Here is a 20,080-nt window from a genome sequence, read left to right on the forward strand (position 1 = left end):
TCCCTGTACTTAGTATTAAAAAAAACCCGGCCTTTATTTTTTTATCTCAGAACTGTCCAGTGCCTCTAGGAAAGCGGACATCTGGAGACTTGGGTGTCCTGTGGGCTTTATGGAGCTTTTTGTTTCAGAAGTAGAATAGAGAGCACAGTTACAGCTTTTTCCTTGAAGTCAAGATAATTCTGATACACTGCATTAGAAACTTTCTACAAGATCAGTCTCTGAACCTCAGACAGAATAAGGATAGTAAGGCTTGTGTAGCCATCATCTTTACATCAGAGGCAACTGTTATACCACCTAGTTTCATGCATCATCTGAAACTGGACAGCCTTTCTTGCCTTCCTACCGTTCTTTCAAATTGTCAACAAAAGCATATCTTTCAGAGATGTAACCAGTGTGATTTTCTTTTGTAAAACTATTTGTAGAAGTCTCACGTGTGGTGTTACTGGTTAAAGAAAATGTCAGCCTAGTCTGCATGTTTTGAAAACTAAGGGAGTTTCAGAAAATCTCTTTACAAAGGCATTTTTTCTTTTAGTGTAGAAAAACCTGGTTTGACTTTGGAAACCTCTAGAGGGAAGAGAGACCTGGATCAGAACCAGGTTGCAGGAGGAGGCAGTCATAAACATTGATAAATGTTGACTCTCTTGAGTTTACTGAATTGGTAATGGGTTTGGTTTTTTTTTTTTTTTTTTTTGTTTGTTTGTTTGTTTTATTTTGATAGGGTGTGTGTTTGTGTGCTTATTTCTGAAAGAAGGAACATTTCATGAAGCGTTTATTTGCTTATGAAATGAGTAAACTGGCAAGTTTGTGGATGAAGTACAAGTTTATGGATGAAGTACATCACTTACAGATGAAGTACTATCTGTGTTATCCTGTTCCTGAGAGATCAGAATTCTCATAGCGCAGGAGGACTCTGCAGCAACAGTTGCACCATCAGAAGTAACTGCTCCTGGATTTCTGTCAGGGTGAATTTGGCAGTGTTTTGAAATTGTAAAGACTGTTAGAATTAAGGAATTAAGCCAAGTTTCTTTCTCTCTGGCTGTGTAAATCTTCTGTGTTTGACAGCTGCATGCCTTACAAAAGTGTAGTAGCTTAAAAGGCTAAGGTTTAAATGAGTATCATTGGACACCAAAGCTAATGCACAAGATGAATGACATCACCCTTAGATCACTCCTACCTTCAAAAAGGGCAAGAAGAAGGACCCAGGGAACTACAGGCCGGTCAGCCTCACCTCAGTCTCTGGGAAGGTGATGGAGCAGCTCATCTTGGAAAACTATACCCTGGCCCATGAGTGACAAGGTGATTGAGAGTAGCCAGCATGTCATAGGCATTTTAAGTTGGCAGCATAGTTCAGATTCAAGTTGATTCCTGTTTTTAAACTCTGATCTTAAACTGCTGAGATAGGTTTAGATTTTCCATTTCTATATTAATTTTATTTCTATCATAGAGAAAGTAATATAAAGTCACAGAGCATCCCTTTGCAGGATAAGTCTTCTCTTGTTTAAAGACTTTCAGTCTTTTAGAAATGTTAAGTGTTATTCATCAAGTACTTTGATAATCATTACAGCTCACTAAAGACAGCAAAAGCTGTGGCATTGTCTTTACAGTATCTGCAAATATTCTTTCCTTGAACATTTGCTATGACCTATAATGCTGAAGTGGTGCTGTTGTATTCATGTCGTTCTACATTGTTTCACCACTATAGGTGGTGTAGTTTGTAGCTGCCTTGCTAAATCTCACATGAATATGGATTTACATTCTCAGGACCAATTCTACAGGTGACATATCTCTTCAATCTTCACTCACAAACATCTGTAAAATACAGCTGAAGTGCTCTCCCACTCTTAATTCATACCATGACAGCTGAAATGTTACCAGAATCTTATTGCATCTCCCTCATCTCACAAGATGCCTTTGTCATTAAATCACAGGAATTTATTAGAAGCAAATATGTAAAGGGGGAGTAATTTCTTCATTTCTTGATAGCAGGATGACCCCCACTTGCAGAGGGAAATGCCATAGGAACATTGTAAACCAGGAGTTCTCAGTCTTCAAGGCGGAAAGTGTGTTGGAACCTAGAGCTATTCATCTGGCATGCAGACATCATACTATGCAGTAAGGCTTATATATAAATAGGCAACAAAACAGCAATGCTTATTTAGCTAGTTTTCTTTTTTTTTTTTTTTCCTTTGGTGACAATGCTGCTGATCTTGATTTTCAGCAGTAAGCGATACCACGAGCCTCTATGTCTGCTCATGCAGAAAGTCCTATCTGACAAGCTGAGCTTTAAAATGGGTGGTTAACCACAAAAGGGCAGCAAAGAGTTAGTTCACTACTGCACATTGAACTTCGAAGGTAGAAAGGTAACTATTCTAGATTGGGCCAAGAAATAGCAAATATTTTGCTCAAGGGTCTAACTATAGTATTGCTGTCAAATGCTCTGTTTTTTTATCTGCATTCAGTAATTAGATCTTCCTCATCTTCATGCTTAGTGTTCAAAGGAAACGTGCAAGATTTAGTAGCCATTATGAGAGTACTACATGTTTGTGAACTTGTGCAGTATATGTTTTGCCTGGTGTTTTTTCAAGGATCAAAAGTTATCAAACCCACAGAACCAGCCACATTGCATCACTGTGGATACTCACTAGTTAATAAATATCAGATTAAGCAGAAGTCTGGCGTTTATTACTGTTTAAGAAGAATGACTCAAAGACTGGTCTATGCACATAAATGAAAGAGATTCTTTATTTGTATAAAACATCTATAATCCTCCTCAGAGTTAGGAACAGAGGCCATTTGAGGCTGTTTGCCATTCATAGTGCTGGAAGGGAACATCTAACAGCAGTATTAGCATAACATGGTCTTCTAAGAGTTGCAGGCATGCATCTCAGCAGTCACTGGATACATTAAGGAGGCTTTTGAAGAATCATCATAATTTTTAAGGCCTTTTCTGCTGAATATTTTCACCTTACTTGGATTAATAGACTTGGGTGCAAGCTTTCATGTTGTCGGGTGGGTGGCAGGTTCGATATTTTAAGCATCAATTTAGTGGATGCAAATGATTCAGGCCCTCACAGCTGGTCTGCTGTACATGCTAGTTTGTAGATACTGATCAATGTTTTCATTTTAATGAGGGATCCACTTATCCAATTTGGTGGGTTACGTTTTGCTATTTCTGCCGCTTTTTCACTCTCTCCCCTTCTAGCTGTAAAAAACTTGATTTGTATTTTGATAGGGAGAAAAAATCCTTCCATTGCTTTACAGAATTTGCAAAAATAAGCATTAACCTACCAAAGACCATGTAAATTCATGGATTTAGTGTATTAGATTTTTGCCATGTAAAATGGGAATGCTTCTCCAAGTCTGTGGTGGCTTCTGAAACTTTTCTGAAAAAATGTCCATATTTTGAGAATGGACAGAACAGCTACCCTGGGATTAATATACATTTACTTAGAACAGTATTTTTGCATCTTCAAAATAGGATGCCTTGTTAGAGCTGTTATGGGGTCTTTAAGAAGACTCTGATCAGTTACCTCCACATCTTAATGCCACTGCATGCTAAATTCTATAATTAATGCAAGTGTGAATGCACATTTGAAAAAATATTGTGTTATCTTGCAAGAACAGCATTTCTTTGAGAGCTGTTGTCACTTTGGTTTCTGTGACTCCCTCTCTGTTCTAGCATCCTGTACTTTGGAGCTTGTGCTAAGAAAGAAACTTGGGGGCGGGTGGTCTCCATGATTTACGTACCAGTTACAAAGGTGCTGTGTGGGTCTAGAGAGTAGGCACAAGGTCCCAAGAGAGACAAAACACTTTCCTCTTGTATGGAATGTGCACTAGGCATTTGATTAGTTGGCAATATGGCTGGAAGGGCGGTGAGGAAGCTGTGTAGCTTTCAGTTATTCTTCTGTTCTCTGGCGGAGTCAAATCAGGGTGTTTTTAAAAGCTGTAGTAATAACTCTGCAGCAATCACAGTCCTGTTTCATTATGACTTATCCTTCTCACCAACTTTTTCCTAATAACTAATGTACTTTCCCGTGCTCCATTTTGGTGTTATTTTGTATTCTCCGTGTCTATGGGAAAAAAATTATTTCCTCTTCCTTGTATTAGCCTTTTATATGCTCAAAAGTCATTATCTTATCCTCTCTTGAACATCTTTTATCTGGATTAAATACCTCAATTCTTTTACTGTTTCCTAACGAGCTTGTTTTCAAGGCACCCATTCTTTTTTGTTGTTGTTTTTCTTCTTGGTTCTTCTTGCCTATGTGTTTCTTGAAATGCATTGCCTGTCAGCAGGGAACTGCCGAGGCTGAAAGAGAATCTATCAGTTCAACCTTTTTTAAAAAAACAAAAATACTTACTGTATGATAAGTAACCATGTTGTCTGATGCCAGCACTTTATTTAAAAGCTAGAGCCTAATGCATTTGCTGTTGCTCCTATGGTAAGTCTGAAACTTATTAAAATAAGCCACTTTCATAAGCTCAGCAGAGCATTCTCGTCACATCTGTAGGCTCCCATAAAGGCATCTTATTCACCACTGCTTGCTACATTTCTTTCTTTTCTCTGCATCTCTTCTTGTTGCTTTGCTCTGATAAAAACCTATGCAGCTGTCTCTCAGTTCTCACTCCAGTCTGCATAGGTAAGCACGGTACCAAGCACTAGGTGTTTGGGGTTTTTTTTTGTCCAGAAGCAGTGGCAAAATGGGGCTGAGATGGCAGTAACAGAAAGTAAAGGCATGTCTTTGGCTGATTTTTTTAAGTGTTTCTTTCGATTCAGTCTTGGATGAGAGAGAGAGAGGTGGAGTGTTACCTTCTGATGCTAGATTAGCAGCACACAGTCCTCATCACAGCTGAGGTGACAGGAGGGCAGCTCTAACCACAGCAAGTTCTTGCAGGTACTGCTGGCCTGGTTGTCCAAACTTGCAGCTACTGCTGCTGCCCCGATACTCTGGGTTGTTCATGTGCTAAAGTGGCCAGCACAGTGATTGTCTTAACTGTCCTGATTTAAATTCATGCACGTTTAGATAAGCTTTATACACCTTTGCTTTATACATTCTTACTAAAAACTGCATCTGCTCCTATAGTTCGTTCCCCAGATCATTGTAGTACATTTCAAATTGATTAAAAGATGGACAGAGGTACATAGTTAGCCATTAAGAATATTCCTCTAGTGAGGAGGTTTCTAGACATGTTCTCGCATTGAATATTCTTACCCTAATGTTTCAATGTCTTTTATTAATGAATTAGACAATAACACAACACTTTCAGAGGGTCCAGGATCCAAAAGCTGAAGCTAAACAAATTTATGCCACAAATGTCTTTCCCAACTGTGTACTATTTAACCGGAAGTCACCGTTCTGTTCTGGATTAGGTACTGAAGCTTGTTCGTGCTGCTGAGGAACACCCTTTTGATGACTCCCTGTAGATAGTTCCGTCTAGTCTTGATCCATCTACTACTCAAAAATCAACATGAATTTTTGACACATTTATATACTCAAATTGGGTAGTTTATATGTAACTGGGCCAAGACAGAGCTTTTAGTTCTCTTCAGAGGGTTGTTTGTTTTTTTTTTCCCATTTACCACAGATTCCACCTGTATTATACCTTACTTATACTACGCCTTCCAATTTTGACTTGGTCCTTTATTCAAGGTCAGAGTATTATCTGAACTTTACTGCTAAATTTCTGCATATTTTCCCAAAGACTGTCTCTTGTCAGCATCTGTGGTAAAAAAAAACATTCAAGCCGTATTGCCTCTGTTACTTCATAATACTGTCAAATCATATTCTGAGGTATCTTTCAGTTTAGGTTTATCCCATCTTACAACTCATTTAGAGAACCTCTGTGAAAGTTTTTATTCCTGGCGTATTTCTTTCAGATCCACCTCCATCTCTCCATACTCCACTGCATCAAATACAATTAGATGTTATCTTTAATATTATTTTCTAGTTTATTTCATGTCTCACTAGTCATCTCAAATATTAAGGTATTGATCTTTTCCCATCTTCATGTGAAAAATGAGGATGCTCTTGATTGCTTACTTTTCAGAATTGGTTCTCTCTCCAGTGTGCATCTCTTCTGTTTTCCTTCTATAGACTTTACAAAAGGGAGAAATCCTTTTCAAAATCCAGCAGAGCTGCCTTGTGGTCTTTCTTAAAGCTCTTGTTCTGAAACTTATTCTTCTTGATTAGAGAATATTGGTCAGGTAGTTGATAAAGTTTCTACAGCACGTCTGTGTTGCATAAGTTATTTTGGGGCACAGTAGCTCTTTTTGTTAAATGTTTGTGCAGTGCTTCAAACTGATGAATAATGTTATCTCCAAATTAAGCAGGTACTTTTGCAGAAATGTAGTGAATGAGTTGCTTAAAGTGTATTCTAGCAACTAACTGGTTAAAACAGTTTTATGTTGTGGGGATCTACTAAATATGCCTTCTTGGAAAAGATGCTTCTGATAGGATTAGAAGGAATTTCTCCCAATTGCTTCATTAATTAATAAACACTAGGCTCTGAATAAAGCTATTACAGATTTATGTTCCAGAAGTAAGTAGAACACTAGAAATGAAAGAGATTTGTTCTGTCAGTAATTTCTATGAGTAATCAGACTTGAGAGGAAGATTAAGCCTATAATTATTTTTTTCATGCATTATCAATGAAGGAAAAGCTACAGGAAACTGCATCTATATGGTTTTGAATAGACAATGTTCATAAAATAGGAACTCGGTCTGCTCTCTCTATATGTATCTTGTTGAAGGGAGATTGGAAGTTTGTAAAAGTTAAAATAATTGTATGGGGGCTGGGGGAATTATCTTTTTTTTTTAGCTACAAAATATAAAGTATGATTTAAAGACTGCTTTAGGAAGCAGTTGAAATACCTAATGCTGGTGGAGGGAGGTAGGAGGAGAATTGATATTCTTCTTTAATAGGAACCTGAGCACTATTGCTGGAGAGCATGGAAGGAAAGAAATGAAAATGACAAGTTTTCTTTTCATGTTCAAATCTTAATGGAATTATAAAGGGAACAAGTAAAAAATAAATGATAAGTTAATATAATTTTTACAATGTAAAGATTTTCTAATACAAAGAGGTGGGTGTGGCAAGGAAGTTTCAGTCTTTATAGTTCTTGGAGATAAACCAGACTTTGTAACTATTTGCAATTGATCCTACTATCTTAGGTTTTCAAGATCAAAGCCGTGCAACTGGCAGGAAAACTTCTTCCAGCCTTCAACACACCTACGGGTATACCATGGGCAATGGTGAATCTGAAAAGGTAATGAATTTTCTTTTGTGGGGAAGTGTGTTCTTCCCCCTCCTCCAACTTAAAATTAGTAATGGCATATGTCAGTTTTTCTTAGTAGTGGAACTGTAGAAGGTGCAGACAAATTGGCATTCCTGGCACTTCAGAATAATTTTAATAGAGTTCAGAGCATTCTGCCTCATTAACTGCAATAAATTGTGACTGTGATTTATTTTTTCTTTCATGATTCTGCAATAGGAATTCAGCATGCCATTGAAACATACCCAGTGTATTATGCCATGTTTTACCCTAGAGCTTAATCATTGGTTCTGTAGTTATTAAAGAACCAATTAAAAACCAAAATTGTTTACAGGCCATGGTTGAACTTACTGGGTTTTGTCTACTGTTTGAGCTGTATATTACCTTTAGAAGACTCATGATGTTTGAGAAGATGATGGGACTCTGAAGATATTAATTCATTTTCCAGTTCAGCTTAGATGTAAAGGCTAGTGTGCTGAAATCCAGTATGGTTTATGGAGATGGAGAGGCTTCTTTAGATGGCTGTTCAGATACTGAGCTTAAATAGTCTGCAATGCCTTGTGGAAGAGAATTGCCTTGTCTAATTTATCTTGTGTTGCTTGTTCAATGCTGGGTTTTCCCTCAGATTTCAATAAAGTGTTTTTGATGCAAGGCATTTTAAAAAAAAAAATTATGTTCTTAAACAGGAGCTGAATTAGAATGCATGTCTAGATTGTGTGTACACTTAAGTGATGCAGGACAGTAAATAGCAGAGAGTTTTAATTTTTTTTTCCTTTTAGAAGAGATATTTGTTGTGCTTTGTTAGACTGTGAAGAGGTTTAGGGCTGCTTTGAGAGCATTAGCCTTACTTGCCTTTTTGTGATCAGGAAATGATCCTCACTTTGCTGTCATTTCTTGGGTGATGACCGTGGAGCTGTGATTTGCCCTTCTTTCGGCACAGGACCTCACCACCATTGCCTGGTTTTCTCTGCTTTGCGTGTGCTGCACTTTCCCCATTTTTTGGACCTCTGTAGAATTAATATTGTTGGGTTAAATTTCCCTGTGCACTTTCTGCAGGGCATTATGGTTTACTTAGTCTTCCATTCTTCCTGCAGTTTCATAGAGCTTGAAATTCCTCTGTGCATAAGTTCTTTTTGTTGTTGTTTTTGCTTTGTTCAGCCCAGACCTGTCCCATGATTCCAGTATGTTTGAAAGGCCCAGGTGGCCGTACTCCTCAGGCAGCACAGGCACCTGGTTCACTGGCTCAGGCAACACAGATGGTGAGGTTTAAAAAGCTGGAAGCAGTAGCTGCATGGATAGGTATCAGTAAAACACACGGGTCAGGTGTCAGAGCACAGTCAGGAAAGCAGGATCAGGGAGGAGGAGGATTTGCAGTTGGCGCAGGTGAAAGGATTGGAGCACCAGAAGTTTCCTGCATGCTGGTGTTGTTTATGTTTATGTGTTTACTGACAGGTCAGTCTCTTGGTCATGCACAGAACCAGGCAGCCTCACAGCAGAAAATAGTTGCCAGGGGCAGTGACAGTAGCAGGCGTGAGTCTCCTACTCTGGAGACATTCAAAACCCTGTTCCTGGTCCTGTTCCGGCAGGGGGATTGGACTAGATGATCTTTTGAGGTCCCTTCCAATCGTAGCATTCTATGATTCTATGATATGAGAACACTTATCACAAGCCTGACATGCAATAAGAGACAAGACCTGAAAGAAATACATGGAAAATGATTGACTTTATTAGCTTTTGTATTCTTAATGAAGCACTTAATTTTCTCTTTTTATGAGAGCTTTACCAAAAAAGCCCTGAGACAAGCTATGATTTTGTCTCTCTATGCTCTATAAACAGTGGTTACTGTATTTTAAAAGGTCTCGTTCTCTCACAGGTCAGTGCTACAAATACCGCACCATTACCAACATTTTTCCCTTACATCTCCTCTTTATAATTTAAAAAATAACTAAGAAGACATTCTTAATTGATTGTAGTTTTAATCATAACTGAGGTCTTTTATGACAGGAAGTAGAAGTAATCTCCAGGAAAATGCAGTTAACTTCAGACATTAAAAGACCCAATCTTGAAAGGTGGTGAAAACTTCCAAATTAGATTAAACCAGAATTAGTTAAGGAGTTATAAATTAGCAAGATGGTGTCTCTTAGAGTGAAAAAGATACAAGGCATGTGATACTTTGTGTTGATTCTTTATGTGAGCATGAGGAACTCATAATATTCTGCTTACAGTGAAAATACTGTTTTCCTATGTAGATACAGGTGGGTCCCAGTCCCATCCTGCTGGAGTATCTAACACTGACTTGAAGCGCATCCCACACAAATAAAGGGAACACAGCAGATGTTTGGCAGAACGGGGAAGTGAATGTTGCCACCTTCGGAAGTCTGCTAATCACATCTGATAATTGCTTTTGATTTGTGATCTTAGGAACATACAATGAATAAAGAGCAATCAAGATTGGGCCCAGTGTTAAGTCACTGTATTTTTGTGACATCAAGATGTTATATCTTTTAATCACAGGAATTTTTGTTGATGAGGTTATGGTATGTTTTTTTTCCAAAAAGACCCAACCAATGAACCAACTGAACAATGAAACCACAATGCCTGTAATCTTAAGTATGGGTTAATATTTTGCCATTACTTTTTTAATTTGCTGTAGTTGTTGTTACTAGTGCTCTGCACAGTAATTCTGAATTTTTTGTTGTTTTGTCACTTTTTTATGCATATTTGTTGGAATTCAGCGGTGTGGGTCGAAACTGGGGCTGGGCTTCTGCTGGCAGCAGCATCCTTGCTGAGTTTGGTACTCTGCACATGGAATTTGTCCACCTCAGCTATTTGACAGGGGACCCTGTATACTACAACAAGGTGGGTCTCAAATTCAGTTTTCTTGTCGTACAAGTGTCTTCTATACTTTTTCATCATAAATTGCATTAAGGGGGGAGTACTTCCTATATTGAATTCTATTTGTATTCCTGGTAGCAGGTGAATTTTTTCATACTTGTATTTCTGTTACCAAATAGGCAACTTTTTCAAGTGGAAATTTATGACAACACAAGTTTTCTTATTTGTTTCAGCGTACATTTGAAAATCATAATTTTTAAACATGCTTAGATGAGCAGTCCGTTAAGAACAAAAATGTGCTAATCTGCAGGAAGCCCTCAAGAAAGCTTCTGGGTTCAGTTTAAGAAAAGTTACAACTGGGGGGGAAAAAAAAAAACAAACACAACAAGAAAAATATTGAATTTAATTACGTGCGGCGAGCAGATCGATGTTATTAATGGTGATCCTGATTCTTGATTTAATTTAGGTCATGCACATTCGGAAGTTACTTCAAAAAATGGATCGTCCTAATGGACTTTATCCAAATTATTTGAATCCAAGAACAGGCCGGTGGGGGCAGCGTAAGTATTTTTTTTTTTTTTAATTCTGCTTCCTACTTTGTTGTTGAATTGGAGATCAGAAAAAATATTCTGTAAGTTATGACCAGCATTGCTTGAAAACATGCAGTGAAAAAGGATTACTTTTGAGATCTCCTGAAACCAGTTTTTGCCTGTCACTCTCTCTGAAGTCACACAGCTCAGTTTTTATAGCATTTTCTGAAAGCAGCTTCCTACCAAACCTGATGCCTATCCTTTTATTAGTTAATAAAATTTTCAATAATAAAGAATGAGGCTGAAAATAGTTTCCTCATTTTTATTTTGTTCCTAGTTTCGTTCTGTAAACAATCTGGTACAGGGATTACTATAAGGTAACAGAAGTAATTCATGTTTGTGATGGTTAAATTTGGGCTCCTTCACTTGATGTTAGGGACTGATATATATAGACATCATTCTGCTTAAAGGCATGTGTAATGTCATGATGAACCATCCTTATAGATCCAGCTGGTATCAATGTATCTCATTTTTTTAAAAAAAAGGCTTTGGAATGAAAAGAAAAATCAGATTTTGTTGCTGACAGTATAAGTGAAGAGGTGAAACATGAAGACAGAGACACAAACATGATTCCTTTTCTTGAAGTGGCTCTTCCGAGAAAGGTTGAGTGGATTTGTGCTTTCGTAGTGGGTGTGATAAAAGAGGACCTTTTTCTTCAAGGTTTCTGTTCCTGTTTCTTTTATGAATGCAAGTTTATTAAGGAAAAAACAAGCAAGGTTATCTATTTCTGTCCTACTTGCCATCACTGACGGGTTTTGGGGATTTCAGTGGTTGGCTGTAAATATCCAGGAGAAGACATTTGGACTTGCAAACTGAGAATTTGGTTCTGACTTTGAGTCTGATATATGAGAGAAATGAAAGCTACTGTCATTGCAGTGACTGTGAAAAGAGTTGTCTAATAGCATCATTAAGGCCAAAATTCTCTCCAAGGCGTCAGTATCTTTGAGTGAACAGTGATTCCCTCTCAGATGGAAACAGGGATTGATATGATAAATCTTCAGACAAATTTAGGTTTAACAATGCATTCAGAAAAAAGAAAGTGAACAAATAAAAATATGCACCTATTACTTATTCAAAATACAATTTTACATTGTTCTGAAATGGTTTTTTTTCTATTGTTTCTTTCTATTCCAAACCAATTGTCCTGCTGCTTTTATCAAAAGTAATCTGATGTGGCACATCACTGGGATTCTTCAGGGGCTTTTTGTCAGTTGTATTAATGATGCTCAGAATTAGTAGCTCTTAGGAAGAAAATAGTCCTGGTTACTGAGAATAAACATACAGTGAAAATTTTAACTTTACAGAAGTTTGATGGACCTCAGACATACTATTTAGATTTTGAAAGATAATATATTTGGGGCTAAAGTTTAGGTTTACAGGCTGAGACTTAAGTTCCTATGATAAAAAGAAAGAAAACTTTATAGAGGGGTGTTGAGCAAATAAGCTTCCAAATGCAGATACAGATGTTCTGGTAGTGTTTCTAAGATTTCCCCAGCGCAACAAGAACTTGTAAACTAATTTTGAAAAGTTTTGTGGGGACGAGATAGCAAGAAATCATAATTCTGTTTTTCCTTCCACAGACCAGGATGGAACAGTAGAACCTGACTTTGTTGATAGATCACTCTTCAGTGAATCTATTTGCAGAAATGTAAGAAGTTACAGTAACTGTACTCATGCACTGAAATACTGGACATATGAGCTGGAACAGCTGAGGCTTAGACAGGAATTCTTTTTCTCATTCTCCTGCACAGACTGAATCCTGCATCACAGAAGTTGTTTGACTAAGGGTGATGCCTTCATGCGCTACATCTCAGTTCACTAGAGGACTCTTGTCAGAGTCCACGATGCTGTTACTGACTTGAGTCACATTGTTGGTGTTAAGGGCAGGCAAGGCTTTTATGTCCGCCTCAGAAGGTAATTTCAAAGAGTGTTGTGTTTGGCTTGTTATGTACTTTAGTACTGGAAAGACTGAGACGATGGAAAGAACACCAAAGCATAACTTCTTTCAGCTTCTCGGAAAGCTGCCCTTTCCATCTTTGCTGTGACCTTTAGATTGATGCATCTTATCTTGTACAAAGCGCTTTCTCCAGATAGTTTCTAAGAATTATTTCAGAACTCTTTTATTTACCTAGATACATGTAACTCAACTCTGACCTTTCTGGGTTTGGGTTTTGTTTCTTTTTTTCTTCTCCCTCCTCAGATTTTTTGGTTCAATCCTAGTTAGGTTCTCTGTTGAAAGAATATAGGATTTAGCTGCAATGTGGCATCATTCTAGTGATGACTTTATTTTGTGTTTCTATACCCGTAATTCTAGCTGTGTGTATATTTTAGTGATGAGTAACTTTATTCAAAGTAATAAAAATATCAGTGGTGTGGACGTAAGTCAGGCTAGTTAATGTTATTACTGCCAGTTGATTATCCAGAGAGTATTAAACAAAATCTATAATAGAAGAATTCATCTAGGTCAAGTTTTCTTGGTCATTATGTTTTGTCTTTACCTTTTAATTTATTTTTAATAGAAAAAAAATTATTATTTGAATGGAAGCAAAAAGATATACATCTATGGTGTTTTTCTGTTTAATTATGTTCTAGCAGGCTGATAGGTAAACTTGAATACTTACAGACAATTCTTATTGCAAGACAGATTTGTGAAAGAAAAAGAGAAGCCTCAAGCATTTTCTGTGGCTTTGGTGTGACTCCATAGGGCTGTAAGCTGGATGTATTTCTACTTGCAACAAGAATTTTGTGGAAAATTCTTTGTACCTTCTACCTCGATACAGTATATTAATACCTTCTCAGAGGTATTTGCACAAAGAGCCTAGGCCAATCCTCATTTTGTTTTTTTGACCAGAAAACCCACAAGGATTGCATCTACTTTATTTGGCTTGGAATCCCAAGTATTAAATGTTAGTGTGAGCAACTAACGTGCCTTGAAATACCCCATTTAGAAATATTTTCTTCCTTTTTCCTCTTTGCTTCAGAGATGTGTGCAGGGATACATGCTGCCATTTAAGTAACTTCTTAGTGCAATATCAGGTCTCACAACATACAGCCTTTCTTTTTTCGAATCTCAGATTTTGCAGAATCTAAATGTTGTGTTGTCCATCAGAACTTTATATGAACTGGATATAATTCACAAATGTGAAGATGTTATCTCAGCTGCTAGTGTTAGGAAATTAGAGTAATAAAATTCAGTGACAGCTCTTATGGGAAGGGAAGGTGATATTTATCTGTTTACAGAGTCATTAAGCCAGCTGATTTTTAGCTACTCTTATTTTCTCATAATTCACTCATACTCACGGGTAGCAAGACATGTCTAAGTTGTCTGGACTTAAAAAAAAGGGGACACTGCTATCTAGTCCTCTTCACATAGCTAGGGTTCTTGAATGATGATTATGAGCTAGTTTTTGAGCAGATCTTCCAAGCCTTTTTAGGGATGAGCAATTGTTTGGGGTTTCTCTGTGCCTCAGAATATTTCTGTCCTTAGCCTCCATAGATCTTAGGCCATGCTGTTGCATTTTGTCTGTTTCTCTCATTTAAATATATGCTTAAATATATGTATGTGGTCTGTTATCTTCTTGGGTCAGGGGAAGGGCAAACCTTGTCACCATCCTTCTGATGTTAGGGTGCAGGTCTGATGAGTCACTTCTGCTGTGGTTTGATTTATCAGAGTGCAGGCCTTCTGATCTCTATATAAACAGCATGTTCTGCAGTTTCACTGCTTGGGGAATGATGTTCTGGGGACAGTGCCCTGTGATGTGCAGACCATCCTTTTCACTCATTGTTCAGCTGCTTCTGCTGGTGCTTACAGAGACATATGTTTTCATTCAAACCAGTGAATATTCCTGTTACAAATACCTAAAAAGGTATAATCAGTGAAGTAACTTACCAGTTCATTAATAATCATGGTTTCATCAAGAAGGATGTGACTATGACCTCCAGGTTCTTAACAAGTTGGATGATGAGTGGAGTCATATAGTGTGACATAAATCTAATCTACAACTATGTCTTTGTAATGTTTACATTTTTATGAATGTAAATTTCCATGTGCATTTAATACATTCTACATAGCCCTTGAAGAAGGGTTCTGGTGACAGATTACCTTCTTTTCTCTTTGTGCCTGCCTTGTGAAGCAGCAGCAGGCAGGGTCAGGACCTGCAGCAGGCAGGGCTGCACAGGGACTGCCTTTCCATCCCATCATTACTTTTCATTTGAATACTGTAAAACCCAGTCCTAAAAACAGGCAGGTGAATGGCTTACTGCTAAATCTCCATGCTTTCTAGTGGAAATGCTTTGTAATACAGCTGTACATGACTGGACCCTTACCGCTGTGTAGCGGGAAGGGAGTTCATCATACCCAGGAGGAGAAAAATGATGTCATGGTTAGGCTAAATATTTGTGTTTAAGCTTGTAATGTGCAGGTATTATTACAGCATGAGTGGCATGACAGACAGCTTTTTAATGGGTTCAGCGCAGGATTTACCAGTTCACTGGAGCTTTTGCTGGAAGGCAGAGCTGTAATGCCCACAGGATTGTTGACAGACTCAATTTCTGTTTAGGGACTAAGGTGATGGTCCAGTAAGAACAAGAGATTTACAGTATTTCTGCCTGGGGGTATCAGTTTCTGTAAGACTGAAAGGACAACAGCTGGCAAGAAGCATAATCTAACCCTTCACATTAACCTGTAGTTAACTTTGTTAGCTTTTCTTTTCACTTGGCAAGTGGCTGGTTTGATGTAACCATCAGAACTTTGAATTTAGATTATTTTAAAAACCAGTGCTTTCTAGAGAATCCTGCTGAGCAGATACAAGGTCTAGAATTTTGATTGAGAGATATCAGAATTATGGAAATTAATTTGTACTGAAGATAAATTATTTTTTAAAAAATGAAAATATTTTGAGAAAATTTAATTCAAATTTGCGTTTGCAAAAAGGTTAAGTGAGAATACCAACTAGAACAGCAATAATGAAATGCCAATCTGCATGTTATTGCCAAGTTAGGACATGCTGCTTGTGTTTGCACATTTCTGTAAATTATACATTCTTCCTTTCTGTTTTTCAATACTGAGAACAAATTACTGCATTTGATCTGGTTCCAACATCTCTTGCCAGTAGTAATGTTACTGAGGGGAAACTCAAATCGCTCTGGCTTCACATCTCACTTCCTACAATTAGGCTACCTATGGAGTTACCTAGGTTGGTTATGAAAGTTGTGTCAATTTAACTAAAATTGGGTTTTAGACTCTGTGTAGCTTCCATATGCAAGAGAATAAGCAGAGATATCTATTTTGTGTTGGCCTTCTGTATTTATTACACCTTAGTGATATGTGAGCACATTAACAAGTTACTTTACAGTGAGTTACTATGTGGATTTATGGTGCATGAGCTGAGCGTTGTTATTAGGGCTGTAATAGCAGATACTGAAATTACCATAGCTGAATGCTGATGTGATGAACATTCAGGCTGCAGTCTGTTCTGTAGTGCTTTGTTCCTGTCTCCTTTAGTCAGATTTGCAAGTGGACTAAGTTAAAAGCCCAATGAGAGGTACTCTGTCAGCACATTTACAAGGATCACCAGCAAGGTGACATTGATCCATGTATGTGTATTTAATGCACTAAATTAAAATCCTGTCTTTCATGCACAAAGTAATGACTGACTATCCTCTAAAGACACCTAAGAGAATTCATGTTGCTATTTAGCTGGCTTTGTTACATCCCCTGCCTTAGCACCTGTTGGTCATGTTCTCACTTTCTTGCAGTTCCCTGCATCTGTTACTACAGAATAATTAGAGTCACAACCAAAGTGGCTGAATGGGAGAAGATGTATAACCTCTTTCTCCTTGTTGCTTTTGCTGGAGACTAGCCTTTATATAAACCAATGCAAATGCCTTTGTGGATATGCATATTTCAGGTTCTTCAGCTGGTCTTCCATTTGCAACAATAAGTGCATACATTAAACCTAATTTTTTATACCTGCCTGTACAGCTGGTTTTAGTCTAATGCTCTTGGGCTGAGCTAGGTAATTAACTGAGCAACTTCATTTAAACTCTTGCAGATAATACACAAACCATGAGTAATAACGTGCTATCTATTTTCATTTGTGATAGGAGATTGTGTCAAATACACAGCACCTTCTGTCTATATTTATTTGTCAGTATCTAAAGGAAAATGGACAATAAATTTGATCGAAGTGTTTGTAATGGACTTTGCTAAAGATGTTAAGAAATCCACTGCATCCAGCAGACTCCAAGACATGAGGATTCCTCCTTCCCAGCTACTGAAGCCCAGCGTGGTACATTTTGAAACCCAGGAGGTCCCCCCATCCCAGTCTGATGGATCTGGCTGCTGCTGTTCCCACTTGTAGGCTTGGTCAGTAGCAAGGCTGAGGATGTACCTTAGTGAGGTGCACACAATACACCAAGAGGCCACTAATGTGCCTGCACACACAGACTGGCACCCACAGCACTGCCTTTGTAGCACCCACACATAGCGCTGCCACAACTCATGTAAAACCTACGTACAGGTAGGTCTTGCTCTCCCTCCCAGTGTTCACTGCCAAATAGATGCATGCACTTGCACACTCTTCACAAGCACCCTCACACTCACGGATCCTTCAAATACTAGCAAAGGCTCTCAGTCTAATACCCGTGCTTGAACCTGGACCTTTATTCAGCCATCATCTCAGAGCTTGGGTCATCTCAGATGCAGGTCTCCTCCTCCTCACCAGCCCATCCAGCTGGAAGATGCTAATGAATTCCACATACTCGCATGCACTCAGGATTAAATTCACTGGGAAAAACAAACACATGAGAGTTTCTACTTGCTGGCACATAAACCTAGGGCCCTGTGACCCTCTGCCTTTCTCCAGCTGCTGGCACCCAGACCTACTAGCCCCTATGACCTGCAGCCCCACTCCCTATGTGCTGGCACTTTGACCTTGCAACACACACCCCAGTCCCTCCAGTTACTGGCACCCAGACCTCTCTTGCATGCCAGTCATTCCAGATGCTGGCACCTAGACCTTCAGGCTGTCACCTATGGCCTCTTCTCCAGCTGCTGGTGTTTAGGCCTTGCAGCACTCACACATGGGATAGTGAGTAGAATTACATGCAAAAAAAAATAAAAACAAGAGTTTAATAAGAAGATAGGACAGACTGTGCTGATAGAGTGCAGTGCTCAAACAAGTGTGGTCATCAGCAGCCTATGTACATGCTACCAGGCTCTTTTAACCACCTTGTCTCCATTTTTCCCTTGCTTATTCTTCCCCAATCTACCTTTATCCATCCCTTTCCCTCCTTTTGGCCCCTCCCTTAAATAGCCCATTGTAATTTCTACATACTCCTGCAAGTCTCCTCAAATATCTCATAATGCTCATGACAACCATGTTTCCCCCTTCTTCTCAGTGACAAAGTTCAGGTTGGCTCTCTGAGGCTGTGGCTGACTAGTTCCTTTAGTGGCCAGTCAGTCAGTAGCTGAAGAGTTCTGGTCTTATTGTCTGTTGCCACTTGCTTGTTAATATCTTTGTGTTTAATTTACCAATTTCCTTGTCCTTTGTTATTTCTTCCATACTGAATAGTCCTTCCATCAGCATTGTCAGCTGAAGGATACTGTCCTGTCAGTGTGAGCTCTATCTAATATACAGGAGGAGTGGCTTTCTTGAATGCAAACTTGTAAAAGTGCTGCGAAGATTGATAAATAAATCACTATTTGGATTTCTATTATTGGGACTTTCATTGTTTAAAATTAAGCAAGAAACTCAGTCTTTACATCTGCCTCTGGGAGACTAAAACCCTTGAAAACTGCAGGTTGAAGTCAATAATACTGAAGAATGAAGTAGTCTTTCAAAAGATTAAAGTATTGCAGGTAAATATTTCAGATAAAAATATAATCACAGCATAAATTAATAGGTCGGTAGTCTAGGTATGGGTAGTGAGAAAGATGCTAGTGTTGGAAAATTCCTATCTTTGCCAGCTGAAGTTTCTGGTGTTCTTCTTTACCTGTGAAGGTACCTTGCATTTTCTTGCCCCCACCATTGTTTGTTTACTTACTGGATGCCATGCTTAGTGTAAGTAGTCTCTTTAGATTATATCTGCTAATACGCCCACATGCTACAGATGAAGCTAAGAAACCACTGATGTCAAGAGTTGTGAAAAATCCAATTGTGAAATATAATGTCAAGTTCTGGCAAAACATCCATAACCTAGAAGGAACTGAAGGGAATTGTGTCAAGTAGGCTTTTTCTCCCCCTTTGGCATAAGGAAAAGATTTTCTTAAACAGAAATGGTGCAGGATTAAAATAATTAATTTTATGTATTGTAGAAGTAGTACCCAACCAGACTTCATCTTTGCGTGCTTATTTGACTTGGCAAATAGATCTCTTTTTTTGATTTGTAGTTGGAACACCAGTTATAGAACTGGAGACTTGTGATCTATGTAGTGATTGGTTTGAGGATTGATGAATGCATTTATTGTGGTGGTATTTTTTATTCCAAGTCTGCTTTCAGTTGAGTACATTGTGATTTCTAGACTTCCAGAAGTTACAGATGAGGAGGTGGGGGTGGTTCTCTGCTGTTTAATTTTCTTTGCTATCATGGCAGATGTCCTTAATTTTTCTCTCCAAAATATTCTGTCTTGTGCTGTATTTAGGAACATGCATGTGTTTTGATTATAAAATAATCTATGTAATTTCTACTGGGGAATTTCCCTTTCACTTTTGCTTTACAACCATGTACAGATTAATTAACTGTGTTCCAGGAAAAGGGTGCATTCAAATTTGATTATTCATTAGAAGCCAAGAGCTAAGCTGGTCTCTTAAAACTTTGTTTTAATAAAATACAGCAGAGCTATGTGTTACAGATCATATATTTTTATAAGTCTACAAGGTTAAGACGTTTTGCTGGTTTGTTGAGCAAGATGCTGAAAAAGCTAAACAAATAAAAGCTTTGTTTAGTGTGTTAAAGATTCTACTGTTATTGGAAGGTTTAATATGTATATGAATCATGCATTTGAAAGGGAGTGTCTATAAATGGTCCGCAGTGTTTAGATATGGTGTAACTGGGTTTTGAAAGTGCTTGCATACATTCCTGTGGAAAGAGAGAAGTATTTTATTTTGCCATACTGCCAAACTGTCCTTTTAGACCATGATCTTGGTGGAGAGAACATCAATATCTAGAATTTGAAATCTGTCCTACAAGGTCTTTGACATTTATTTTCCTCTCTGTTAATTCAGTAACTTTATCTGTATTAACAGAGTCTGACATGTCTTGGGGTACCATCTGATAGTCTTGAGAGTTTATATTGTTTGCTTTGAGGACAGCTAAATTGAAATGACTTGGGACTAAAAAGGTATACTTTGACACACCTTCTATGAGGTTTTCAAAGTTTGAG

General features: G+C 38.1%; 1 protein-coding gene across 2 annotated transcripts in view; it reads left to right on the forward strand.

The window, feature by feature from the left end:
- MAN1A2 (mannosidase alpha class 1A member 2) overlaps positions 1–20,080 on the forward strand; it is a 148,041-nt gene that overhangs the window by 87,567 nt on the left and 40,394 nt on the right. For both annotated transcript variants that reach the window (XM_082045553.1, XM_082045554.1), the window contains exons 6-8: positions 7,170–7,264; positions 10,006–10,129; positions 10,572–10,665. In XM_082045553.1, the coding sequence (XP_081901679.1) occupies positions 7,170–7,264; positions 10,006–10,129; positions 10,572–10,665 (313 nt within the window). The remainder of the gene's footprint in view (positions 1–7,169; positions 7,265–10,005; positions 10,130–10,571; positions 10,666–20,080) is intronic.

The sequence above is a fragment of the Streptopelia decaocto genome, assembly GCF_964273445.1.
Source record: "Streptopelia decaocto genome assembly, chromosome: 1".
In the NCBI taxonomy this organism is placed as follows: Eukaryota; Metazoa; Chordata; class Aves; order Columbiformes; family Columbidae; genus Streptopelia; species Streptopelia decaocto.